The sequence below is a fragment of the Phycomyces blakesleeanus genome (genome assembly GCF_001638985.1).
Source record: "Phycomyces blakesleeanus NRRL 1555(-) unplaced genomic scaffold PHYBLscaffold_5, whole genome shotgun sequence".
NCBI lineage: Eukaryota > Fungi > Mucoromycota > Mucoromycetes > Mucorales > Phycomycetaceae > Phycomyces > Phycomyces blakesleeanus.
In genome coordinates, this window is record NW_017265138.1 from 1,521,384 (window position 1) to 1,549,176 (window position 27,793).

A 27,793-nucleotide genomic window follows, 5' to 3' on the forward strand; every position below is an offset into this window, starting at 1 on the left:
CAATTACACGATACAAGAAAAAAAAACATAATCAATACACATCATTTATCAAGTGAAAAAGAGCGTTTGGAATCAGAATTCAGCAATCTTACGGGGACAACATTTTCAGGATGGGGCACTACCTTTTTTTTTGCCGGATTAATTTATTGAGACCACTTGTCCAAGGTCGGATGCCTTTTCTCCAATCATTCAGAGCAAAACGATGTGCCCTGAAATTCTTAATTCATTTAAATATAAAACCTTCTTTTTTATTGTATACTCAACTCGTAAGAACTGTTAGTCAGTTATATTGAGAAAAAAAATATTATTTTTCTCGGAGATAGCAAAGAGACTAGTTTGCGCATTGCAGATTAGCAATTAAAAATTATGGTGTTAATAAGTACCTTCTAGAAATCACTCCAATATGAATCCTATCAATAAAAATATCCGTTTTTTTCAATGGACAAGACAATTTTTTTTTGGTCAAGAGCATCTTCCTGTCTCACCAGTTAAAGGTTACAGTGGTATGGGAATGGTAATTGCAAAGATGCAATATTTTGCGCTTGTAACTAGAGAGAGTAAGCCAACTCGAGTGTACTTGAAATATGCCATAAGGGAAGGGTACGACGTTTCTAGGGTGGGGCACGACATTTCCTGTTAGGATATTATGTCTTGAAGTAGCATGTTAGGTAATTACTTTATTACTCTCTATGTATCAGTTAATTTATTACAGGTAGCATAAACCTTTAAGTATAATATTACATGTTTAAGAAAAGGCTTTTACACTTGGCCAAAGCTATAATCCTGCCTTATATTAAAGTATCTTTATTATGATAGGTATGAATCCTTAGGGACCAGATATAGTTATTTGATACCGGACAGCAAATCACAATCTGTGATCCGGTAAAATCAAAACATCGTTTCCCATCATAAAATGTGGTGTCCCATTAGAAAATGTTGACCCCCTAATATTAGCGTGGAAAGGGATCATTAATATTACAACTCCAGTGCTGACGTATCAGCGTTACGCGATTTGTTGTCCTAAATAATCATTTGATTGGCTCCATCTATAAAAAGATAATCATCCGCAGCAAAAGCCTTTTTTTTTTTTTGTTGCATTTCTCATCTTGTTAGTTGAGCAGCATGAAAGATGCTTGGGATTAGTACGATGGCCACTTCTTGAAAGCCATACGGAAAGCTCATGATACTCCTCCCTGTCTGCTGACTTCTACAAGCCAAAGCATGGAACGAGGTTCTTTTATGTGTTTAGAATGCTTGGGATTAGTATGTTTAGTCTTCGCAAGAAGCAATAACTGAACGCTCATGATACCATCCTTTGACTACAGACTCAGAGTTTGAAGCACAGAAATGGGTTTCTAAACAGTTCAATAAACATATGAATGCATTCAAACGACAAATCACTCAAATAAATGGTAATAATGTTTTCTTTTTTCTTAGGACAGCCATTCAAATTATCTTTGCTAATCATATTTTGTCAACAAAAAATTTAGAAATGCAATTGAAGGATTCATGATAGAATGTATCTCATGCAAGAGATTGGTCAACTCACGTTTCCCCGCTCCTTGGAAGAATTGGTTTTCTTTGTCAATTTGAAGAACATTCGCACGCTGTGCCGACCTATGAATGATGGAAAGTCTTGGGAAACTAAGCGGCGTCCCACCCACCCTAGCATCTACTCGTTTATTGATGCCACCAAGGACCGACATTGCTTTTGTGGCTTGCGATTTGAAAGATAAGTAATAAGTAATAAGCATCACTTTCTTTTTTTTTATAGCTTACTTGGTAGGGCTGATTTCTAAAAAGGCACATCGATGCTCATAGCCTCTCTTTATTGAAGCATTTCCAAAAACACTTAACAGAATTAGAACCAAAGCCATTGAAATCACTTACATATAAGCTATCATATGCCCCACTAGTTTTAGTTATCAACAATTCTTTTTCCAAAAATATATTTCGTTTAACTTTGCTCTTAATAACTTAACAGAGCTGCTAGATTAGATTCAATTCAGAGGAATATGAAAGAGTATATACATATTGATATCCTCTAGAGTGAATATATTTTCCTATGTTAGTTGAGCTATGGACAGGAGTAGGAGTATTATCCATGAAAAGATAGTGTCCCTTTATTTCTGGATACCTGTCCATTTACCATCTTTAAGACCATTCTCCTACTGGTACCTATACATAGTGCCTAGCTTTCTGTTTTACATGGATATCATTATCAATCTTATTCATTATCTTTCCTTCTTACCCTTGGGTCTCTTTTTTGCTTGAATTGGATTGATAACCATGTTTTACTGATAGAAACTGTACTTGGTTTATCGAATATATTCTTAGACAAAAACAATAAGATTAGATCAAACTTCAAAGTTGCTCTTTTATTAAATGAAATGTGTAAAGGTGCTATGTAATTAGAAGCACCGTCTTGTGAAGTGCAATGGACTAAACCTCTTTTTTATTTTTGCATATTCGTATTTGAACGACAATTACCCTTTTTTATATATATAGCCGCCAATATCCACTAGCCTAACTGTAACAAAATGGCTATAGTTAAGTAATGAACAATGAAATGAAATAAGAAATAGAGAGAAGTATGTGACTTTTAGCAGTGAAGCAGTAAAGTAGAAAAAAAAATGTGCAAAAAATACAATTATGGGAATAATTGCGATTTGTAAATTCCGCGTAAAAGCATGTCATGTCATATGTCATTTTATTTTTCTTTTATTTTGTTTGTTTGACTTGGGGTTTTATTTTTTATCCTTAATGATAGATAAATATAAAGTAAGTGGTCAGGCTATAGAATTGTATTAATTACAGATATTGTTTTAGTGGCAAAATAAGATTTGGATTGTGCTTTGAACTGTTTTAATAAAAGCGAAACAGGCTCGACAAAGAGATATATCCAGGTAGCAACAGTAAGGATAATCAAAAAATCCGTAATTCCAACGGCATCTCTAATGATAATTGATAGATTGATCGATTAAATTGAAACGAATTCTTTAGAATTTAATTATCACCATCTTGATTAATATTAATATTATATACATATACGTTTTATGCATTTGTACTCTGGGTATTTGATAAACATTTCTTACATATGTATATAAAAGAGAGAAAGATATGTCAATCAAACTACAATTTAATAGTTCTCCACATGACAATTACACATGATTTTCAACCAAGAATTTGGTCCGTGTAGCCACGTTTGTTAAGACAAAACCCCATTTGATGTGGTGCCTTGTAATATAACATATTTGTAAAGGCAATTGCATTACCAAGTCTTTTTTATATTTTTATATTTATAATTATGATTATAATTATAAATATACATATTTAACCTCCTTATTATAGACCTCTTTGGTCTTTTGGTCTTTTGGTCTTTTGGTTTTATGTAGATTATTAAAGGAGGATAAGATCATCATCATTATCACCATAAAAGAATAGCTAGATATATGGATAAATATGGAATTGAAACATAATTCCATAATTCACGTTGTTCAATAAAGGGAATTTTCGAGCTCAATAGACCTGTCAACGTAATTCAACAACCAAAAATAAAATCAAGTTAGTTAAAAAGAAGGACAAAACGGGGTGACGTAATGGAGTGTGTCATCCTAACAACATGCAAGATAACCGAAACGTTAAAGAAGGACAGCAAAAATTTATATAAATGCAACAATCAATGTACGAATTTTGTTTCTGAAGAGAAATCTCTTTATATAAAAAGCCTAGCATTTATATTATACATATAAAAATAATAGTAATAAAAAAAAAAGAAAAAGCCCTCAGTCACAAGCCAAAGCCCAAACAGCCACCTCATCCTTTAACCCCCCCAACCTGACCCCTTTCCTCTTCTAACTTTCTCTATATCTCTTTATATACCTTATCTTTAACTTCTTTTCCCTTCCTCTTCCTCTTCCTCATACATACCTATAACTATATACAAATATACATATACATATACATATACATATACATATACATATACACATACATATATCTATATCTATATAGGCGCCAAGTTCTTTTACTCTCCTGAATGGTCATTTGGTTTACTATACTCTAAATGGCATCAACAAGCTCATTAGCGATCGTTTATCTGCTCGGCGGTCTCACGCTCTTTCCGGTCCTACTCTTCATAATTCTCTTGGTTTCGTACGCCCTCTCGCTTATCAAAAGACCGCTCAGGATTCTTAGAAATACACATAAAAATAACAATGACAAAAATAATAAAAGCAATAATAAAATCAAATCAAAAGACGATCCTGCCTATTCAGACGATCAATCAGCCGGTCAATTCTACAAAGTCGGATGGCTCAAAGTGTGTCGGGATGACCAGCTGTCCTCACCTGATGCATCCATTGGCGAATTAGTAAAGTCATATATTTCCGGAAAGAAAGGAACCAAAAATGCCGCAAACAATGTCTATTTTGCTGTCCTAAAATACACCACCCTCTTTTTGTACGATTCCGAAAAGCAGCAGGAGTGCAAAGGTGTCATTAACCTTACCAACCATACAGTCAGCATACATCCACCCGGTCTACAGGACTTTGAACTCTTTTCACGACCACAATCGATTAAATTATTAGAGAAAAAACAACCTGTCACTTTAGCATCAGCAGCATCAACAATACCAGCATCAGCATCAGTATCAACACCAGCATTAACAACGGCAACATCGTCAACCTCAACATTAACGTCATTACCAACGTCAACATTAACGTCAGCCTCAACATCAGCACTTGTTAACTCGACTGACTCGTCCCTAGAAAAATCACCATCGACAGAAGATCAGGCATACTATGTAAACACTAATCGATGTGTCGACAAGGAAGATTGGTACTTTGCTTTGCGAAAAGCTAGTTTATTAAAAATGCCTCAAAGCGGTCAGGCACCCACTTCTACGCTGAGCAACAACAACAACAACAGCAGCAGCAACAACAATAGTCGGAACCGCCGCTTGCACGAGACCACCCATTTTGACCAGGCATCAATGAACCAGCTGATCACAACCGTGCACAGCGACGAACATCATTTCCAGACCCAGTGGCTCAACGCAATGCTCGGGCGACTTTTCTTTGGAGTCTACAAGACCAACCAAGTGAAAGAGATGTTATTAAAAAAGGCAGTGTTCAAGATCGACAAGCTGAATTCCCAGCGGCCACCTTTCTTAGGTCCTATCCGGGTTCGTTCCATTGACCCCGGCCAGTCCATCCCTTCTTTCACACAGCCACGGCTCCTGGGGCTCAGTCCGACCGGAGAGCTGACTGCAGAGGCCACAATGCAATACAACGGAGGGTTCAGGATCGAGATCGAGACCGTGCTGAAATGGAGGTACTCGGATCGACTACCCCCTTTGACTGTAGACATTGTCCTGGCCATAACCCTCAAAGAAATGCATGGCAAATTCCTCATGAAGATCAAAGAACCTCCCACGAATCGCATCTGGTATGGGTTTTACGAGGCTCCAAAAATGGACTGGATTGTTGAACCTGTCGTCTGGGACAAACAGGTTGTGTTCTCGGTTGTCCTGAACGCCATTGAGACCAAGATCCAGGAAATCATTATCGAGACCATGGCTTTGCCCAACATGGATGACATTGTTTTCTTTCCCACGGATGGTGCCGGAGGTATCTTTGGTGATTCTCCCGAGACCGACACCCCTTCAACTGGAGCTGGAGCTGGAACTGAAACTGCATCAACCACTGCTACTAGTTTAACAGCCACGACACAAAATAATGAAAAGTCATCTACAGAAAAACTCGACCCTATTGAATCGACCACAAACAAAGAATCAGCATTAGCATCAGCATCAGCATTAGCATCAGCATCATTATTATCACCATTATCAACATTATCATCAACCGCATCAGCACCACAACCAACAACAGCAACTGCAACAGCAGCAGGAACTACATCATCACCATCACCATTATCATTATCATCAGCATCAGCATCAGCATCAGCATCAGCATCAGCATCAGCATCAGCAATAACAACAACAAAAGAACATTCAAATAAAATTAACCCAAAGCAATTGAAAGCAGACGAAGAACTTTTGTCAACTGCCAAATCTCTGCCGGAACTGTTTTCCGCTGTACCCGATCGACATTTGCCCAGTTTACTGACACCTTCACACAGCGCTTCTACAGCCGAAAAGCCAAAGAAACGGCGGTGGTTTGCCAAAGATTCATCCGAGGTTGTGCTGAGTCCATCCCTGTCTGATAGTGTGACCATGCAATTGGATCGAGAAAATCCACTTTCAACTTCTCCGCAACAAAGAGGTTTGATAAATTTAGCAGAAACTCTATTAAACCGTAAACAAAATCAACAACCTCAGTCACAACAACAACAACAACAACAACAACAACAATATATGCATAATCATATGCAAGATGTATCATACCTTATTAATCAGCAGACACCTAGTACCTCACCCGAATATCTCTCACCTGCCACATCTCCCACAACTGCGCTCCTTAACGTTGATGACATCTTTGACTCACCATCTCTTTCTTCATCCCATGGCTCGTCTCTCTCGCAAGAACCTCTTGATATTGATATTGGATTATCTACTGGTCTCTCGATACCCAATTCTTCAGATCCTCATCTCAGAAAGTCTGCTTCGGTTGCACGCCTCAGAGCCAAATCCCAAGCCTCGACGGCTATTTCTCCTGTAAATGTGGCTCCAGCAATGCACCAATTACGTGCTGTTCGTTCCTTAGCAACCGATCAAGAAGAAAAGCGAGAAGAAACTCTTGTCAATTAAAAAAAACATATAAATAAATTATATACATATAAAAACAGAGCTCTTTCTCTACATTTTCCTTTTCTTCTCTTCTTCTTGTATACAACTTCTTCTTCCTTCTTATATATCAATTTTGATGCAATTCAACCTATACACATACATACACACATAACATCATCTTCTCTCTCTCTCTCTCTCTCTCTCTCTCTCTCTCTCTCTCTCTCTCTCTCTCTCTCTCTCTCTCTCTCTCTCTCTCTCTCTTCTTCTTCTTCTTCTACTTCTTCTACTTCTTTTAAAAAAGAATACATAAATAAACGAGCTACCTTGGAAAAGAATAATATTACACCAGTACATGAATATAGTTTAGTTTTATTATTATTTTAGGTTTTATTTTAGTTAAACTTGGTATAGTCTGGTCTATAGTTTATTTGATCAAAAAAGAAACCTCCAAATCGAATAACATATATGGATTAATAAATACATAAATACAAAAACTCTGACACATGGGCACACAGGCACACAGGCACACAGGCACATATACACATGTACACTATGAAAAAAAACAGTGGCACACTATCCAAGTTCAAAGTGTCACATACTTTCTTTTTGTACAAAGGGGGTAAAGGCTTGTACTTTTAAAAAAAAAGTAGTATTCAATAGGTGGAAGATCTTGATCAATTTCCATATATATATATATATATTGTTTGAAACCAATTATGTAAAAGGTTGATAATGATGAGGTTTATTGCAACAAGAAAAAAAAAGAAAGTAAAGTAAAGTAAGAAAGAAAGAACAGAGAATGTAACAAAAAAATATTAAATGAATGTATATTAATTATGCTGCTGCGGTTGCAGAAGTAGGTTCAGTAGTAAGAACAGATGGAGTCGCAACCGAAGCTGGAGCTGGAGCAGAAGGATACGATGGTTTGTAAGCAGCTGGCTGTTCGTCTATTTTTTGTTGTTGAATGGCTGCTGCTGAGGATTTCTTGACAAATCCAGCCTTGGTCTTTTCATTGACCAATTCGGTTGTAGTCTTGATGATCTCGTCGATTGCCTCAGTCGGGATCTGGTAGTGCAAAACAATACGGGTTGCAGTGCCTTGGGATCTGGCAATAAAGATGTTCTTGACTTCCAGGCGATCGGCAAGTTCGTCAACTGTCAGACCAATTGGAGCCAAGTCCACAAAGACCATGTTGGTGTGACATGGGATGGGCAGAGTTGCACCCAGCTTGACTAAGCTGTTTGCCAGGTGAGCGGCCAGGCGGTGGGTTTCGGGCATAGTGGGGACGACGGTTTCGATGCAGTGCATTGCTGCTGCTGCAAGCATACCAGCCTGGCGCCATCCTCCGCCCATAAGCTTGCGCAGGTGGCGAGCACGGCGGATGATGTCCTTTGAACCGGCCAGAATTGAGCCGATGGGAGCACCAGCACCCTTTGAGAGGCAGACTGAAACAGTATCGAACAGTCGGCCGTATTGGTCCATTGGGATACCTGTTGCATGGCTTGCACTCCACAGACGAGCACCGTCCAAGTGGAGCTTCAGGTCTTTAGAGCGAGCAAAGTCATGGATCTTTACCATTTCGTCATAAGGCATAATTGTGCCATTGAGAGTGTTTTCCAAAGAGATTACTTATCGAAAAAAAAATAGATAGATAGTGTTATTATTATTGCTTTTACTATTTCTTATCTCTCTCTTTAGTGTAGCTTTAATAGCCCAATGAATACAGTGAATATGTAAACATATATATAGTTATGTATATGTCTATATACCTTTGGTAAGAGCACCACACAGATTATCGTTATTAATGTTAGATTCGACATCCGCAACCGTCAAATGAAGTCCGTTCTTTGGTGTGACGGGTGAGACACTGGCTTGCGAATGATAAGCAATTCCACCACATTCGTAAACAAAGACGTGTCCTCTGGAGTCACAAAGGACAGAGTGTGGAGGCTGAGTCAGTAAGGCTCTGAGGCCAAGCTGATTAGTCATACAGCCACTAACACAGAAAAGAGCTGCCTCATGGCCCAAGAGGTTTGCCATATATGTCTCGAGTTTAATGATAGAATGATCAGCCTAGAAAGATAAAGTATATACAGGTGCACATATGACATTTAATTTAATACATACAGATACATATTCATATATTGTTATGATTATTAAATTCATCAATTCCATTATATAATATAATAAAAATGGCTAATTAATCTACTTGCAATTATTGTTTGTTGTTCTTATAGTGAATGTTATGTATATATTGATAATTGAAATGCTTACAGTATAGACATCGTCTCCTCGGGTGGCAGATTTCATAACATCAAACATATCATCGGTGGGGATAGTCGCAGTGTCGCTAACAAGATCATATACGGCAGGCTTAGAGGACGACATTGTTGTGAAAAGAGACCGAGACCGAGGCCGAAACTGAGACTGAGATCGAGACCAAGATAAAAACAAGAGAGTGGATGAGGGTTTATATAGGGAAGATCTTAGTACGGTACGTGTGACGGCTCTCATTGGTAACATTTTATTATGATCTGTCTATGAAGCGTTAAACGAATATATTTTATATTTCTTTTATTTTATATATTGGTTTCCAAGCTGGGAAAAGAAGTGAAAAAAAAAGTGAGTGAGAAAGAAAGACCCAAAAATAAAGGGTATCTTATCACCCTGTAAAAAAAAAATTACAAAAAAAAAGAACACAAAAAAGAAAAACTTTAGTTGTGCAAGTCACTTTTTTCTCACGGCCTGGATAGACAGACAGTGAGACAAGCTATTTAGACATAAGGAAGACATAGAGAATATAGACAAACAAGTAGGCAAAAAAAAATAAAAAAAAAATCCCACTGTCAAAATCTCATATATGGTGTGACATGGTGTGACCTGGTGTGACCTGGCAGAAGCAGGAAATATCTTAAAAATAATAATAATTACATATTCTAGTAGAGAGAATATATACATATATAATATAATAAATGTTCTCACAATTGAAACCATAAGAAACAAAATCAACCGATTGAGGATTATATTCAAGATAATTTGAAACACTAGTTGTTGTTGTTGTTGTTGCTGTTGTTGTTGTTGATATTACTGCTATTATTCTCATTCTTATGATTCTTATTATTGCTCTTATTATCTTTATTATTGGTGTATCAAAGTAAGTAAAGTCGGATTGTAATTAAATGTGCGTATTCAAAAGGATATTTGTGTCATAGTAAGCTAATGACACAAAAACAGATTGTAAAGCTTCTTTTTGAGAATTGAGACTCCATTTGTGCATGTATATATTGATAATTCTTTGATCATTCTGATATATACATATACATATTTACATATATTTCCTTCATGTATTATTTTCAAACATATACTCTATATATAAACATATGTGTATATGCATATCAAGACAAAGAGGTATAAATATAGCCAAGACAATCAAACGGCATGTATATAGGCTATAGAAACAATATACATATATTGGCTGGTGTGTGTGTAGGGGGCTGTGGTGAGGAAGAGAAACAACGGGACTTTAAAGAGAGGTAAAATAAAAATGATTAATTGAAGGGTAGCAACTAATCAGAACTTATCATTAAGTGTGTTATTGTGAGTACGTGTGTGCCTGTATGTGTGCAAATATGCGTGTGAGTGTGCTATTATTTTTTATTTTTATATATTTTTTTGCCGTCGATTCTCGGTTTCTATTTTGATCTGCAGACACATTGATTTCGTTGTGCGTATTATAATAAATACAACAGCCAAACAAGCAAAAAAGACGGTTGTGCTGTTGAATGCAAGCAAGTTTGGATCTAGTACATAATCATTATACAATTACATATATACAAAACAAAACAAAAAAGGTACAGCTGAACAAGATACTCAAAGTTCTTTCTTTTACATGACTGTGTTCTTATGAACTGTGCAAATAATGTATTCTAGTTACCTGATAAACATGATAAACATGATAAACATGATATACATGTTATACACATGCTATATACCAAAATACATTCTGAATTGTTTATTCAGTATGATTGGAAAATTTACTGAACCTTATAAATTACCAAGTTAAACAAAGGAAAATATTATCTGGATTATACTTTTCTCTCTCTTTATTTCGCTTTGGTTCTTCCTTTTTTTTTTAGCTCTCAGTTTCCATGGATACATAATCCTTAAAATTAGGAGATATATATACATGCGTATCTTTAAAGAAAGTTTACCAAGCCTGGTCTCGATCATTTTCTATACAAACACTGTATTCCGATTGAGACCCAACAACAATAGTGTAAATATATATATATATATATATATATATATAAAGAGCGTTAAAGTCTTCTTGTTAAGAGCTAATATTATCGCATCATATATATAGCATAAAAGGACTATAATATACCACTGATTTCAGAAAATAATATTAATAAAAAATAATGAATTATTTTAATAAGATATATATATAAGGGGAAATAGGAGAGTGAGAATGAGGGGATCGATTGCTTTATAGATTCATTCATTCCTTCATTTTGATTGAGTGATATAAATAAATATATATATATATATTTTAAAGATAGCATGAATGAAAATCACAGAACTCTAAAAAAATATAAAATAAATAAATAACAGAAAGCTTATCTTGAACTAATTTTATTAGCCTTTCAATTGCTTGATTGCTTGATAATATAAAAGAAAAACAAAGTAATACTCTTCATATTAAATTCAAGCCATCTATTATCTTTACATGACAAGCCAATTAAAATGCATACATATATGCTGTGTGTATGTTTAGCATTGGTTTATAAAAATAAGATAAAGGGACAATTGTTTGAATCAAATCAGTTATAATATTTAGAAGATTAATGACAGGTCCAGAAAATTTTCGCCGAAGTCTCGGACCAGTTTGTTGTTTTGACGTCCCTTTAAATAATTGAGTATGTATATGGGTATATATATGTATAAAAGGTTGATCCTATTTCACGTGACGCCTTTTAATTGTTGAATTGATGTACAGAGACAAAGATAAAGATAAAGAAAAGGTGGAAAGCGGTAAAACATTTTGGTATTACATGTGCACCATAATAAGCTTACTTTACAAACTAGATTATCATCTCAAGATACACATACACATACGCATATATATATATAAAGGGATAGAAGCATATGAATTTACCAATTGCTTCTTATGTATGTATTAAGCAAATAGGAAAAAAGTTTACATACAACAGCCAGATTCTTAATATTTTGTTTTCAATTTGATGTTTTTATTTCGGATACAATTAAAAGGGTCTTATTTTTCATAAAAAAGATAAATGCAGGTAGATATACTAGAAGATATTACAGCTATGTTATTAAACTATATCGTAATCTTTAAAAGCAAAATGATAATTTGTTCTTTAGGATGAAATGTCTTTAGAGGTATAAAAAGACAGCACTGTTGATAAAGTTTATCTTAATATTTACATGCAAAATACTAGTAGATAAATATCCAAGAATACCAAGGAATAAAGTAATATGGCATCTTGTTTATCTCTTTAGAAGCACAAAGTTTCGTGCAAAGTGACGTACAGCTGGATTTTCAAGTAATGGAATGAGACGATACAAGACGAGACAAATTGAATTGAATTGAAATGAAATTAAAGGAAATGATATGAAGACATACTAGAGAGTACACAGCATAAGACTAAAGATAAGAAAGTTATATGGTTAATAATAATAATTACTAGCTTTAACTAAAATGACATCAAAAGCAACAGCAATATTGATCTCTGTTGTATTCATATTACTAAAAGAAAAAAGTCAATGTATATCAAAATGATCTTTACTATTTTATTCTGCACAGTAATAAAGCTTTAGTTCTAAACTTTCTTCCTAAATTTAATTTCAGTCTTCGTTTTTGAACTTGCAATTACAATTGCCTTTGCTCTTGTACAGAAATAATATTTTTTTCTAAAGAAATTCCTTGCATATATTTTTAAGCCTGCATGATCTATTAATACATCTCTTACATGTACACCCAAGACAATAAAATACATAGAAATACTTGAAATACCTCAAATCAGTTAATCAACATTTTATCGTTTTCAACTCATCTGCTACTCAAAATTGCCAAGCAATAGCTATAAATAAATTCTTGTTGAATACATGGATTAAAAACCCCATTATTACACCCACTTGTCCTACATATCAAGCTTCGTATACATTTGTCAACTTTTTTTTTACTTTAATAAAATTGTATTTCAATTCTTACTATACAAAACCGCATCTTTTTAGTTGAGGAATATTCTTTTTTATAATGAAGAATTGGATACTTAATTTCATATATTAGGCAAGCTTTAAAAATCAAAAAAGAAAAGAAAGAAAGAGGTAATGATATAATTGACACGGTATACTATTAAAGTATCTTTATAAGACATGTAAAAATATATCATGAATTGCAAAAATGAATAAATCACAAATCTTTACACATTTGTGATTTTAGCAAAGCATTTGTACAAACATTTAACATATATAACTCTATCTAATATTAACTGTCTTTTTGGAAAGAGCAAGTTTCAAAGTGTCCTATAAATCTGTTATTACAGCATTTGTTCTTGCTCTTATTATACTTATTATTTTTCTCACCAAAAAAAATTCATTTTCTCTTAGATTTCAGCTCATAAAGTTTCTTGAACCAGTTTTAACTCACTTTCCATACAATAAAAAGAAACTTATTTCACACAGGACTCTAATAATACCTGATAGAATTCTCTTTAAAATCAATTGCGACAACACAGTTCTTCAGCTCTTTATTTTGGTGTAATAAGTAAATAAAGAAGTATAGTTAGATATTCCTGTTTCTTTTCCTTTTTCTCCAAGCTATAAGAACATGCTTATATATTACTAATCTCTCACCTCTCCCCTTAGGAAAGAGGGGGTTTTATCCTACAGGCAGTTAATATACAAGTTTTCCCTACTGCTCTATCCTAATTGGCCTATAATTATATCTTCTATTGTCTAAGATTTGATGTAATTTTGGTTTATTACGTTATATTCAAAAAGACAGATTTTAAGGCAGATTTCGTATATTATCTGATCTTGCTAATCTTCTAATTTTTTTGAAGATAAAAAAAAATAAAATAAAGAAAAAGATATAGACGAGGTAGACTGGTTATTCCCATTGAGACAGTTTAAGAATCAATAACTATACTATTCTAAGAAAGAGAAATCTTGTTAGTTTAAGTTTATTTGAATATCTTATTCTTATAAATGTTTGATACTAAAACAAACAAAAAAACGTAACCCATAAAAAATTGAAACTTTAGGTTCAAATAAAATAGTAATAATTGCAGTGTTGTTTAGTCTCTTTTTACTTTATTTCATATTCTGTATACTCATATTCTAAAATTTATGATAATATTTCTTCCTAAAGTTTCTTATCTATATCTTTACAAAGTTGGAATATAAGAAAGTAACTTAAACTCTGCCTTTAAATTCTCTGCAAACCTTCTTACCGTTTTACAACCACATCACTTATAGTCTACTATTCATTCAATAAAATGCTCGACTTATTCTTATACATTAATTGTAATTTATAGTAGCTAAACTTTTCATAGGGAAGAATTAAATAAAACTTGAGGGGAGGCGGGGGGTTCTACTTTCAAAAAGTATACTATTATTTATTAATTTATTCTTTATATAGGTCTATGAATTCATCACAAAAAAATTTGTGTGTGTGTCCGAATGAATGTATGTGTGTGTAGGTAGATTTGTGTGTGTGGGTAGATTTGCGTACCTGGGTAGATTTTGTGTGTGTGTAGGTAGATTTATGTGTGCCTGGGTGGATTTTGAGTACCAGACGTGGCACAGCGGAGGTACAAATATTAAGAGAGGCAAATTGAATAGGAAGAAAAAGAAAGTCTTTATCGATTGATATATATAAGCATATTATTCTATCTCTTTAATAAACAACACCCTCACAGTATCTACTTTTTCTAATCTTAAGATACTAACCCAAGATCAGTTTTGATCACCTCGAATATTATTTTAACCTTCTTTAATAAATAACACTCTCACAGTATCTATTTTTTCTAAAATTGAGATACTAATCCAAAATCAATCACAAATACTCTAATTGCAATGCAGTATAATGTTTAAAAAATTATAGTTGGAATAAGAGGATCAATTACTTGCTATTAAATAATAATAAAAAATTAAAGACTATTTGAAAACTTGTAAAAAAAGCAAAAAAAGTAAAGTAAGGTAAAATAAAATAAATTTAAATTTCAAATTCCCAGTCTTTTTGGTTGATTACAGGGCATTTTTAGAACTCAAGCAAGCTAAGCTGTTTTTAGTAATTTAAAAACACCTGGGAGCGTAGCATTTTTGTGAGGGTAGCAATTCTCGTACACAAAAAAAAATGCGACGGTGTTTTAATATTTTATTTCTCCTAATGTCGTATACTCAAAAAAGCAAAATTCTATTACTTCGGACTTAACAGCTTACTTTAGAAAAAAATCTTACTAAACGGTCTATTTTTTATGTGCTATAAATAAAGTAGCAAAAAAAGGTCGGCAAGTGAAAATTAAATAATTGGATTTCACATATAATATTGCACTTTGATATGTGTGTGTGTGTTTTTTTTTTAAAAAAAAAAATAACTAAATCATTTTGACTTTGTTTTGTACCATCTATGATTTAGAGCTCTAGTATGTGTTATAATGTTATGAGTTTATGTATTCACTACCCATTTGCCCTACCCATTTGTCTAAATTTATGAAAGCCTTTCAATTTTTTATAACTGTCTCGATAGCCGAAAGTTCTCTTCTGTAAATCAAAATTCTATAGGTGTGCCATTTTATCCTTAACTTTAGCTACTTTTCTACTGTTTATTTCAATTGGGCACACAATCACCATCGTCTATAATATGTGTGATATTCAGATATTCCCTTCAAAGTTAAATGTTTACTTGTCTCTATTGTTCAACTCAATTGGGACACAATTGCATAGTGAGTTACCTGCGCGCAGGTAATTCATGAACTTGGTATAAAAATATAGAGACCAAATGTAAGTCATATGCAGAGTATCTTCCTTTCTTTTTAAGATATAGAGAAGATACACATTCTTGGAAGCTTATAGTAGGTTGTTTCAATTTTTGGGATAAAACAATATCTATGTCAGTCACACGGATTAGCAATTTTCACAAAGAAAGAAAAAACAACTACAGTGGTCCCTCGATAATTTCAAGGTACTTAGTTCCCGCCTTGGCCTTGAAATTATCGAGGGACCACTGTACATAAGATTTTTTTTTAAAAAAAAGGTCTTCAAGAAGTGTTTGTTTCCAACTATTAAATATCATGGTTTATGGATATGTAGATTGAATTGTACTTTTTTTACATTTATTTCTTTATTTCTTTATATGTTCATTTACATATATATATTTATACATACATACATATATATATGTAATATTCGTTTATTAATTTTTTGAGTGTTTTATAATTAAATCCTGTAAAAAGAGGTTTATGAATTAATACACAAAAGTTGAATAAAATTGAACATGTTCTCAAATAACTTACTTCTTCACAATCTGAACGACATCCTCATCCTGAAGGATATGTTCCTTACCGACCTTCTGGGGGTTATGCTTTACAGAAGAACCCCAGACATAGGCACTGAAAACAAACAATAAAATATAATTTAAGTAATTCAAAATCGTCATCAAGACCAACACAAATTATAGCAGAAGATACAATTAAACTTACCACTTGAATTGTTCCATAATGGACTTGTGAATGTTGTTACAGAAATCTTCTACGGATGATTTGTCTGATGTCATGACAACTGGTTCCTCATAATCGGGAAGTTGTCCCTTGGGCTTGGTGTAAATTCTTACAAGAGCCAATTTCTATATACACACATACGAAATTAATTAATTTTCTCTAACAAAACCAAAAAAAAACTCAAACTCGTACACACCCTACACCCTACACCTTATATCTTTATATATTCACACATTCACATATAGCTAAATCCTCTTCTTACCTTCCACATAGTTTCCAACAACTCGTCAAAGTTCCATTCGTGGTGTGAACTGATTGGCACAGCATTGGGAATTTTGTAGATAAGGTCCAATTCCTCAATGGAGATCTGATCAATCTTGTTCAAAACATAGATACAGGGGATATAGATACTGTAAAACAGTAGTTAGTACCATGAAAAAAAAAGATCCTTCTATAATCAATTAGCCTCATAAAATAGTAATTCATACCGGTTAGCCTAAAGAAAGATAACACCAAAAAATAATTGTATTTTTAGTTATGATACACAGAGAGATCATTTATTGCACACACAAAAACCAGCTTACCTCGACAACATCAATCAAATCATCAATGGTGTTATCCTCCTTGAAAGTAATATCAGCATTGTGGATCTTGTATTCACTCAAGACAGCCTTGACTTCTTCGGGAGTAATGTGTGTCAAAGGAACGGTGTTTGTGATCGAAATACCACCCTTTTCCTTCTTCTTGAAGATAATGGCTGGGGGCTTCTTGTTCAAACGAATACCGAAACCTTCCAATTCCTTCTCAATGATCTTCTTATCAGTCATTGGCTTGAGAACATCCAACACAATGAAGATAAGCGAACAAGTACGGGCGACTATCCAATTAACGCATGAATATCCCATACTTTTCTTCTTCTTTTTTATAAAAAAAAAACCCTCCTCCCCTCTCCTCATCCACAAATTATCTTACCAGCAATAACTTGACGACCACGACCCTTGCCATCCTTGGCACCTTCAATAATACCAGGAAGATCGAGAATCTATGTAAAAATACAACATATCCACCACATATTGTCAGATCCATCTCCCACAGACTTTCCTGATGAAAACCTAAAATATTTTCTCTCTCTCTTGAATATATATATTTATACCTGAAGTTTAGCACCCTTATATTGAACAACACCAGGAACAGTGGTCAAGGTTGTGAACTCGTAGGCACCGACTTCAGAGTGAGTGCCAGTAAGCTTGGACATGAGAGTGGATTTACCGACGGAAGGGAAACCTAAAATATGCCCATTTTTGGATAAGCAAATATTTTTTTTCATAGATCACAGATCAAGCTGTCCTTTCTCTCTCTCTCTCTCTCTCTCTCTCTTCCTTCTTTTTCTATTTCGTTATTATTAATTAAACATACCAACGAAACCAATACGAGCCACACCAGTCTTGGCGACATCGAAACCGACTAAATTACATTAGAAAATCAAAGTTTGACTCATAAGTATTTCTTTCATTATCTTCTTTTTTTTTAAAAAAAAAAACTCTTTGAACAACTGTAACTTACCACCACCACCTCCTCCACCACCACTGGTGGGCATAAGCAAATCACGCTTCAGCTTGGCGAGTTTTGCCTTGAGTTGACCCAAATGATAAGACGTAGCCTTATTCTTTTGGGTCTTGGCCATCTCATTCTACATCCATGATTAAATTCTCGTTCACGGGTGCGGAATCGAGTCTAAATACTTACTTCAACTTCCTAAAAATCAAAAAATAAAATAAAAAATCAGTTATGAAATTCTTCTTGGATGCTTTTAATGCAATTCTACCTTGATTTTGTCAACGAGAGACATGATGAATTATTTCTTTCTACAAGTTGGAGACGAGGTAAAACAAGGAAAAAAAAAGGTCAAGTATGTGTCGAACATTGGTATAATGAAAACGAGTTTTTAGTGACTGCTCAAAAACAGAGTGACGTTTGAAATAGGTGCATTTAGCTAGACCACAAGGAAAGCGGAAAAGGGAAAAATGCCAATGCCAGGGAAAAAGTCCATTTGCATGCCATGTCCACCAGAGGTAATCATTGCGTGTCTGATGTAGCATTTTTATTTAATTATTTATTTTTATTTTTATTTATTTTTTCCTTCTTCCCAATTCCCTCTATACCTTTAACCTTTTTTTTATACATAACATAAAAAAACTTCCTAGCTATTGAATGCAAAAATAAAATAAAATAAAATATTATTATTATTATTCCTATAAACCACACTGATTGACCTGATTTTGCCTTGTTGTTGTTTGTAGAAGCAGCTACATCAAGAAGACGCCGCGGACGACCGCCAAGAGATCAGCTTGAGACGGACGAAAATGTAGATCATGCCAATGAACGAAGCTCATTAGAGGATCGCATTCCAATTCAGAACGCACCTACCATCAATAAAGTTGGATCTGATAGTGAGATAGAAGATCGGCCCCGGAGAGTACTTCGAAAACGTGGACGATCCAAAACAGCAATGGAAATAGATACTGATGAGAAAGATACAAAGCGACAGAAAGAGGAAGAGAGTGAGACGGACAAATCGGGAGAGAAGAAGATAGATAAAGACGGTCGCCTATTAGGAGGTGAGGACGATTATTGGAATTTTATTAGACTTTATTAACAAAACACAAAAAAAAATAAGAACAAACAAGGAAGGACATACTAATTATGAACAACACAATATTAAGGGCGTGCTTACAAAGTATCTACTTTCACCTTACCAAATCGTGGCAAACAAAACTTCATGTTTGCTATGGATCCTGCAAAGGCTTTGGGGTACCGTGACAGTTATCTTTTCTTTCACAGGAACCCACAGCTGAAAAGAGTCCGTATTACAGAAGAAGAAAAAGCTTGGCTAGTTCAGCAGGGCCTGCTAGTATCTTGGTTCAAGAACAGAGATGTAGCTGTTGTCACTGCGCGATCTGTGTTCAAACGCTTTGGTCACAATATCATCAAAAAAGGAAAGCAACAAAAAGATGATTATTTCAAACCTTCCGATGTAGGAGAAGACGACGACGACGAATCTGAACCAGAAGATCTACCTATCGCACGTCGTCAATTGATTACAGAAACAATGCAGTCTGATAAATACTCTACACAAGCACCTGTTGATCAGGCTTCTTGGATGCATCATGCTGCCTTGGCTGTGAGAGAATTCAATGCAAAACTTCATGCAAGGAGACTAGCCAAACCTACGTTTTTTGACGTCCACACTAATATAACTCAACTGCCCTCTTTCACACAACCAACTCTGTGTCGATTTGAACCTATATACGATCAGATTGAAAGAAACACCGAAGCTCAGTTCGACAATATGCATAGTAGGCGAAATGGAATCGGAAGGGGTCTACTTGATGATACCTACGAAGTTGAGGATGCTTTGAGAACACTTCCTGAAGAAATGATGGAAGATGCATTATCTGTCTTGCTACCAGATCCTGAAGAAAATGTTGAACGAGACGACTATCCAATGGCTCTTATAGACGGCCAGTTTCAGTCATCATATCCAATGTAAGAAAAGGAGAAAGAGACTTGCGCACACATCAAGATAATATTATTATAATCACATTTTAATAGTTGAACACACAATCTGACACATTCCTCCTTCTTTGTTCTTTTTTTTTAGTGATGATGTTCGATTCAAAACAACAAAACCTACTATTGTAGCACCCTCAACTTTAAATGATACTGCTCAATCAATTATGGCACAACAATACTACATCAACCAAGTCTACCAAGCAGTTAATAATAGTCTAATGTTTATGGAATCTGGTACCGGCAAGGAAGCACCAGTGACGCACACACAACAACGTGTTCAACCTACACCACAACCACCAATGACCTCATTACCAATCCGTAAACCAACTACACCTCTTCCAGTAAGTTGTATAATATGTGATCTTCTTTATTATTGTATTTTTTCTTTTAAAAAATGTAGTATTATTATTAACGTATAATTATACTAGGTAGTTTCTCCTGCTCCTATTGTCACACTTTGTGGGTTCATAACACCTAAAGGCCAAGCATGTAAACGTGTTGTTATGTTCCCAGGAGAAAAATGCCAGTTACATGCTCCTCTGGTAGCAGCTCAGAACAAGCCAGTCAACAAAGAAACCCCAGGCACACAAGTAAGATTACTTTGTTGATGTGTATATGCTCTCTTTTTTTTCGTAGTGTACGTACTGTATAACTTTATTCCTCATACGATTTGTGTCTGGTTTGTAGACACCTGCTCCAACATATGCTGAAAACAAGTGTGCTGATTGTCATTACTTGAGTGCACCGGTGGCTCTCTTACGTAAAGAAAAGAACACAGTCTGTGATGTATTTGCAATGGTAAAGTGTGCAAAATGCTCCAAGCGATATCATCCTGTGTGTGTCAATTTGGATACACCCAGGCAAGTTGCGGCAGTTGAATCATATCCATGGTCTTGCCCAGATTGTAAAGTATGCTGTATTTGCAAGGAAGCCGGTGATGAGGCTAAGCTGATGATATGCGATGGCTGTGACCGAGGATGGCACACAACCTGGTAATTTACTAAATCTCATATATATATATATATGTGTGTGTGTGTGTGATTGTGTGTATGCATTGATAAAGTTACTTACATCTTTTGGTCTTTCTTTTAAAAAACAAATAGTTGTAATCCTCCACTTGATAAGATTCCATCTGGTGAGTACATTTAATATACTATGAATTTATCGGCTCTCTCCCCCTTTTTTGTAGCTTATTTAATGAATGTTTTCAAGATTCATGGCTTTGTCCTCTGTGTGCTGATTGTCATAGTTGTGATGAGAGAGACGGCAAGAGCGGCGATTCGTATCATCACGCAGTTGCACCCCCAAGTGATCGGTACAAATATCCCGTTTATCTGGCCACTTACTGCGGCACATGTCACGATAATTTTACACAAGATCGCATTTGTCCAGTCTGTCTAAAGACTTACAAGGAAGATGATAGCGAAGAGGATGAGAACGAGATGGTAGCATGCGACTCTTGTGATTATTGGATCCACACTAGCTGTGACGAGAGCTTAACGCCAGAGCAGTACCAGAAGCTGTGTGATGATGAAGACGCCAAGTACAAATGTCCACTATGTGCTGACAGTGTCAAGCCATTGGTTCACACTGGGACAGCTGTCATGGCCCTCAAAGGTCTTTCTGCTCCGAGTGGGTACTGTGTTGGCTTATTGGGTGGCAAGGTAAAAAAAAAAAGGATTTGGGCGGGGGTGGGGGCGGGAGGGAAAGATTGATTATATTGTACGAATACTCTGTGTAGATAGATAACCTTAAATTGTGCATTGTTCAGGTCAAAACGCGCGGTGTGGTGACATACAAAAAGGCCAAGGTGGGAGTACCAGAAATTAATGGGACGGGGATAGCGGAAATGCCACAACTATGATGATAATAGACATCTTTTAATCATACACATCTTGTATATTCTGTACAGCTACTCTTTCTTTCTTCTATACTGAATGAGTTTCAGTAAAACATATTAAAAATAAATAAAAAATAAAAATAAAGACCCTTTATTACATCTATTGATTTAAACAATTCTTATTATTTTATCTTTTTGGCCTTTTTGATCGATTCTATAAATAATCCTTTTCTCCAATTTTTTTTTTCATTTTCTTCATTTATAGTCTTTATTTTTTTGACCGTACAACTCATATTACTTTAAATAGGATCGATTGACTCATTCATCGAAATATTGACTCACCCGCAAATAAAATAAAATGAACCTATTCTTTGGGTTTACTTCTTAACTTAACCCTCTCACAAGCCACCGTTGCCAAAAAGAAAAAACAGGTCGCTTCAAGTCCCGCCAGGTACCTCCTTCCTTGATGCGAGTGCTTGTCTCTTTATCCCTTCGTTGCTATATATATTCGCCTCACGTCTTTGTTAAGCCTCCTTTACAATTCGTTCGACCATTTTCTGCATTTAGAACCCTAATGTCTGCCGAATCTGCTGTACCCTCGCGCCAGCAACCTAAATGGCATTTACCTGCCAAAAAGGTTCAGCCTACTTTGCATCTTCAAAACTCTTTAACCAAGACAAAGGTGAATAGATATACGAATATATATATATATATATATAAAAGTCATTACCATGTAAAGTTAATGCTCCCTCGAATTTAACCTACCCATATTTTTCTTTTGTTCTCTCTCTCTCTTTTTTAGACCGAGTTTATCCCTAAGGATGGAAGACGTGTCACTTGGTACAATTGCGGCCCTACTGTCTACGATGCCTCTCACATGGGCCATGCTAGGTAAACCGATAATATATAGAGAACAAAAAGGAGGGAATGGCTATATAGGACTTTGCACAAGTAAAGGAAACTTTGTACTAATACTATCTTGTAGAACTTATCTTACTATGGATATCATTCGTCGTATTCTTGAAGACTACTTTAAGTATGATGTATTATTCGTCCAAAACATTACTGATATCGACGACAAGGTACACAAACACACAAGATATATATATATATATATAAATCTAAATATCTTTATTGATCTAATTAGATCATTCTCCGTGCTCGTCAAGACTATTTGTTTAAAAACCACAAGGCAAACACTAAAGAGCTTGATCTCGCTTTGATCAACCAAGTCGAGAAAGCCAGAAAGGAATTTATCGATTCCAAACTTGCCAAGATCGAAGGTGCCGTTGCTCTTGCTACCCAGGATTGGAACATGTTTGTTAAGAAGATGACTCCCGAAGAGATTGCCAAGGCTGTAGTAATTGATGAGAAATTCAAAATGTATTTGAGCGCTCTGGTGAGTAATTTCTTTTTAATGAATGGTTCATTTGTGTACAAATATATATTAATTTAATATAATATGTCTCCTGTATTTTACTTTATTAGCAAGTTTCGTTTGATGCTGTTCAGAAAGCTAAGCAGGCTTTGGAGAAGAAAGATACTTCCAAGCAGGCTGCAGATGAATTGTTGGAAGCCTCTCAATTTGTGTTGTCTCTTTACCTCGATAAAAGAGTATGTTTTCGAATCTCTTTATATATATATATGGATAAATTTGCATATATTTACCGAGTAACTGGATTAATATTTCTAGAAAGGAAACGAGGTCAATGATCCCAAGGTTTTCAGAGAACTTCCTGCCTATTGGGAAGATATGTTCTTTAAGGATTTGGATGCACTTAATGTATGTATTTCTATGCTGCTGAAGCTGATCCAATCTGTAAATATACTCATTCATTTACTCTAATATGCATACTATTTCCTTTAGGTTCGTGCTCCAGATGTCCAAACCCGTGTTAGTGAATACGTGCCTGAGATTGTGACCTATGTCGAGAAGATCATTTCCAACGGTTATGCTTATGCTGTAGACGGCTCTGTATACTTTGATACTACCCGCTATGATGGTCATCACGGCCATCATTACGCCAAGTTGGAGCCCTGGTCAAAGGGTGATCAGGCTTTGATTGAGGATGGCGAGGGATCCTTAGGAAGCAAGTTACAAGGAAAAAAGAGTCCTAATGACTTTGCTCTCTGGAAGTCTTCTAAGCCCGGAGAGCCCGAATGGAACTCACCCTGGGGTTTGGGTAGACCTGGATGGCACATTGAGTGTTCAGTAATGGCCAGGTAAAAAAAACGAAATCAAAACAAAAAAGTACCAACCAACCGACATGAACAACACATATATTAAGTAAATTATATTATTCTTAGTGCTGTATTGGGTGAAAACATGGATATCCATTCTGGTGGTATTGATCTCGCCTTCCCTCATCACGACAACGAACTTGCTCAGGCCGAAGCCTATTATGACTGCGGTCAGTGGGTCAACTACTTCTTGCATGCTGGTCATTTGCACGTAGAGGGCCAAAAGATGAGCAAGAGTTTGAAAAACTTCATTACCATTCAGGAAGCTCTCCAGACCTTCTCTGCTCGCCAACTTCGTCTTTTCTTCTTGCGTCACCAGTGGGATGCCAAGATGGACTTTAAGCAATCAAGCATGCAGGAAACTATCCAGATCGAAACCACCATCAAGAACTTCTTTGACAACACCAAGGCTATTATGAACCGTATTCGCAGCGATGGCTCCCGCGGTGCTGATGAACACGCCGATGGATCCATCACTCACCGCTACAGAGATGCCGAGAAGCGTTTATTGGAAGTGTAAGTACAAAGAAATGAACACACGCACACACATATATATAAGCATATTGTGTTGATACTTTTGCTCGGGGATAAATAGTTTACAGCAAAAGCAGGATGCTGTGCACGCTGCTTTGTGTGATTCATTCAACACACCTACTGCTATGGAGGAGATTATGAACTTGATCAACGAGACCAACAAGTACATGGCTGGTGGTGCCAAATTGGTTAACCTTCACCTCTTGGGCAAGGTCGCCAAGTGGACTACCAACATGATGAAGGTATATGACTGTGTCATTTATTGAATTAATTCTTATATACATATATTTAACATATTGTGTTTGCCGTGCATTTTTTCTTTTTCTTTCTAGATTTTCGGTGTCGCAGAAAATGGTGCAGAGATCGGTTTCGGTGCGTCAGGCCAAGCTGGTGTCAGTGTAAGTTTTATTAGCATAAAGCTTCTCTTTTGAGAATGCAAAAAATGTGTATTGATTTCTATACTTTAATTATTAGACAGAGGATGTGTTGATGCCTTACCTCCACGCCTTGTCTTCTTATCGTGACCAAGTCAGATCCTTGGCTCGCGACCAGGCTCCCCACAAGGAATTCTTGGATTTGTGCGATCGTCTACGTGATACTCAGATGGTTGATCTTGGTGTTGCCCTTGATGACCAAGATGGTAAGTATATAGAATCACGAATACTAAGACAAGAACAAAAATGGGATGGTCAAATTGAATTAATTGCTATTACATCTTATGGATTACTTTACACAGACGGTACTGCATTAGTAAAACTTGTTCCCCGCGAGGAATTGATAAAGGCACGTGAAAAGAAGCTTGCTTTCTTGGCTGAGAAAGAGGCCAAGAAGGCTGCTGCTGCTGCGGAAAGAGAGAAGAAGAGACTTGAGCGCCTCGAGAAGGGCAAGGTGTCTCCTTTAGAGATGTTTAAGAATTCGGAAGAATTCAAGACTTTTGACACTAACGGTATGCCTACACACTCCAAGGATGGCGAAGAGATTACAAAGAGTAGAAAGAAGAAGCTTCAGAAAGAATGGGACATGCAAAAGAAATTGCATGATGAATACCTAAAAGAATTCCCCAGCAAATAATATAAAGATTCAAAAATATCTATAAAAAATAAAAATATATTCTTTACAAATGAAGTAGGCATTATATACATATATGTATTCTTTCTCTTAAATTGAGCAAATTTCATACTAAACCTGATAAAGGTTTATGTCTTTATGTCTTTAAGCTGTACACATATAATGATGTGATATACAGTAGCAACAACAGCAACAACAAAAAGAAAAAGAAAACTTTGTAATTTCATCCATATTTTGGTTTAAGAATCGTACCACCTTTTTCTTCTTTTATTTTCTCTGTAAAGATTCTGTATATTCATTTCTGTACTTTTGTTATGATTATTAATATAATTGAATGATAAAGAGAACTACAAAATAAGCGTAAAGGGATAATTGCAGGTATTATTCTGATAAGGATAATTGTAAAAAGAGAACATTGAAAGATGTTAATATTGCAATATATAAAATAACAACAATAATAATAATAGTAGTAGTAAGCTTTTATGTGTGTATGGTGTGTATAGTGTGTTTGTGTGGTATTAAATAAGACAGAAATAATAAGATGTAGAGTATGCTTTTTTATAATAGACAATTTATATATGTAAAGCTAGAAAACCATAAGGCTTTATGGGATCTTCATATTTGTTAACTTCTAATTGCTTTAAAATGTTATTTATATTATCTAAAAACACTCTACGGAGAAATATCTTCTATGCTTTTGCAAAAATACTTCTTAAACTAGATAAAGTCTCAATATTTAAACAGGGCACCAAATGTAAGGTTCTTTTCTTTTTTTCTTTTCTTTTCAGCCATTGACATTTGTTTTGGAGCTTCACATGCAGTTGTATAATGTATCATGTTATATAAGCGACTCTAAATTACCATGTATGAAATTGGGGTTTTCAATCCAAAAAATGTCCTCTTTTTAAAAATTGTCTATTATGAAAAAAGGTGTACCCTGAGAACACAGGTGAAATAAATATGTGAGAAAAGATAAATGACATGAAAGTTAAGAATAAGTAACTAGGTACTGGAGATACCTGAATTAGGAACGAATTTCAGCAGGGATAGGAACTTCAAAGTGAAATTCCCTTTAGAAACTCGGGTGATCCATTTATGGATCCTGAATACACAACGATACCAGACCAAGTCTGTCCTCATAGGCACAATTTTGGGCAGGCACAGACGGTGGAGGCTGACGGGGAACAGTGGAGATTTTGGACAAAAAACCCAGGTCCGTACATGCGTTCAATATTTTGAGGTTACTTGTTTACAAAACTACCTTGTTAAGTGTTACACATTTCGCCTTTTCCTTAAGTTTCTAACTCCAGAATATTCATAGAGAATGCCAAAAACGGGGGAAAGTAGCAGTGAGTCAAGTCAAGTGACTTGAGAGGCGAAGGATTTTTTTAAAGATATAACAAAGAAAGGGAATAATGATCGATGTAACTTTTATGAATTGATGTTAAAGAAATTATTTTCTAACCAAAAAAGAAAAGGACTGCTGAGAAAATGAATGGCAAATGGGTAGCCTAATTTCTGCACAGACTGGTACTTTCTATAACCATAATGGAGGCTTTGAGAAGGCTAATGATTAAAACACAAAAGATTCAAAATTCTTCCATCCCCGAAAAAGCTTCAAATCATCATGCTGCCCTTTCCGTTACTTAGCCGCCCCTAGGACCATATGTCATTTTGTAGATATCGCATTAACTTTTTTTTTGTCTGATAACTCGGGTACGTTCCTCGTTATCTTCCACTGTGAATTTCTTTTTAACAAAATCAAGACAATAGAAAAAGATAATAATAAAACAGCAGCCAGCCATACTATTATTATAGACAAATTTAATAGCACATCGTGGATTGGCTATATAGTTGAAGTATAAACTTAGTGGCAAGAAAATGAATATCGGTAGAAAGACAATCTTAAGAAAGAACACATTAAAGAGAGTTAGTAAATTATTTTGGGTCATTTTTACAGCTACACCACCACTTCAAAGTTGATTTTAATGAGCGATATCAAAAGAAATCCCGCCGTGCTATAGTAAACTGAATGAATGCCTCATT

The 27,793-nt window shown here is 35.2% G+C and overlaps 6 protein-coding genes across 6 annotated transcripts in view; 3 read left to right on the top strand and 3 right to left on the bottom strand.

Annotated features, from left to right (window-relative positions):
• Positions 1–103, bottom strand: part of PHYBLDRAFT_62841 (hypothetical protein) — a gene marked incomplete at both ends in the record, with an annotated part of 1,811 nt that extends 1,708 nt beyond the window's left edge. The window contains one exon of the mRNA XM_018441022.1: positions 93–103. Coding sequence (XP_018295009.1) covers positions 93–103 — 11 coding nt within the window. The remainder of the gene's footprint in view (positions 1–92) is intronic.
• Positions 104–1,104: 1,001 nt separating this feature from the next.
• Positions 1,105–1,942, top strand: PHYBLDRAFT_158033 (hypothetical protein). The gene is made up of 2 exons (XM_018433720.1): positions 1,105–1,412; positions 1,491–1,942. Exon 2 carries the CDS (start codon positions 1,518–1,520, stop codon positions 1,734–1,736), a length of 219 nt encoding a protein of 72 aa, XP_018295010.1. The 5' UTR covers positions 1,105–1,412; positions 1,491–1,517; the 3' UTR covers positions 1,737–1,942.
• A 5,640-nt stretch (positions 1,943–7,582) lies between these two features.
• PHYBLDRAFT_165467 (hypothetical protein) lies at positions 7,583–9,136 on the bottom strand (the record flags this gene model as incomplete). The annotated part of the gene is made up of 3 exons (XM_018435245.1): positions 7,583–8,376; positions 8,518–8,821; positions 9,023–9,136. 3 exons carry the CDS (start codon positions 9,134–9,136, stop codon positions 7,583–7,585), a joined length of 1,212 nt encoding a protein of 403 aa, XP_018295011.1.
• Positions 9,137–16,072: 6,936 nt separating this feature from the next.
• Positions 16,073–18,367, bottom strand: PHYBLDRAFT_131768 (hypothetical protein). Its single transcript, XM_018429439.1, has 12 exons — positions 18,317–18,367; positions 18,238–18,246; positions 18,055–18,181; positions 17,908–17,955; positions 17,645–17,775; positions 17,464–17,533; positions 17,076–17,368; positions 16,980–16,987; positions 16,754–16,901; positions 16,474–16,616; positions 16,288–16,383; positions 16,073–16,217 (listed from the first exon to the last, which is right to left on the bottom strand). The coding sequence occupies exons 1-12, from the start codon at positions 18,338–18,340 to the stop codon at positions 16,211–16,213; spliced, it is 1,104 nt and encodes a 367-aa protein (XP_018295012.1). The 5' UTR covers positions 18,341–18,367; the 3' UTR covers positions 16,073–16,210.
• A 2,492-nt stretch (positions 18,368–20,859) lies between these two features.
• On the top strand, positions 20,860–21,060 carry PHYBLDRAFT_18982 (hypothetical protein; the record flags this gene model as incomplete). The annotated part of the gene is made up of 1 exon (XM_018439695.1): positions 20,860–21,060. The coding sequence occupies one exon, from the start codon at positions 20,860–20,862 to the stop codon at positions 21,058–21,060; it is 201 nt and encodes a 66-aa protein (XP_018295013.1).
• A 1,350-nt stretch (positions 21,061–22,410) lies between these two features.
• Positions 22,411–25,802, top strand: PHYBLDRAFT_185884 (hypothetical protein). Its single transcript, XM_018439163.1, has 12 exons — positions 22,411–22,586; positions 22,707–22,795; positions 22,890–22,986; positions 23,052–23,303; positions 23,393–23,518; positions 23,598–23,687; positions 23,772–24,127; positions 24,212–24,661; positions 24,741–24,921; positions 25,012–25,077; positions 25,154–25,319; positions 25,416–25,802. Exons 1-12 carry the CDS (start codon positions 22,479–22,481, stop codon positions 25,748–25,750), a joined length of 2,316 nt encoding a protein of 771 aa, XP_018295014.1. The 5' UTR covers positions 22,411–22,478; the 3' UTR covers positions 25,751–25,802.
• The last annotated feature ends 1,991 nt before the right edge of the window (positions 25,803–27,793 follow it).

What these genes read in the sequence shown, in the direction of transcription:
- PHYBLDRAFT_158033 (XM_018433720.1), top strand. Translation starts at nt 1,518, where the DNA reads ATGTATCTCATGCAAGAGATTGGTCAACTCACGTTTCCCCGCTCCTTG.
- PHYBLDRAFT_131768 (XM_018429439.1), bottom strand. Translation starts at nt 18,340, where the DNA reads ATGTCTCTCGTTGACAAAATCAAG. An exon ending in ATAAGGGTGCTAAACTTCAG is followed by an intron (nt 17,534 to 17,644) that starts GTATAAATATAT and finishes ATTTTTACATAG; the next exon opens with ATTCTCGATCTTCCTGGTAT. An exon ending in TGTTGGAAACTATGTGGAAG is followed by an intron (nt 16,617 to 16,753) that starts GTAAGAAGAGGA and finishes GTGTGTATATAG; the next exon opens with AAATTGGCTCTTGTAAGAAT.
- PHYBLDRAFT_185884 (XM_018439163.1), top strand. Translation starts at nt 22,479, where the DNA reads ATGTCTGCCGAATCTGCTGTACCCTCGCGCCAGCAACCTAAATGGCAT. An exon ending in ACTCTTTAACCAAGACAAAG is followed by an intron (nt 22,587 to 22,706) that starts GTGAATAGATAT and finishes TCTCTTTTTTAG; the next exon opens with ACCGAGTTTATCCCTAAGGA. An exon ending in GGACTACCAACATGATGAAG is followed by an intron (nt 24,922 to 25,011) that starts GTATATGACTGT and finishes TTTTCTTTCTAG; the next exon opens with ATTTTCGGTGTCGCAGAAAA.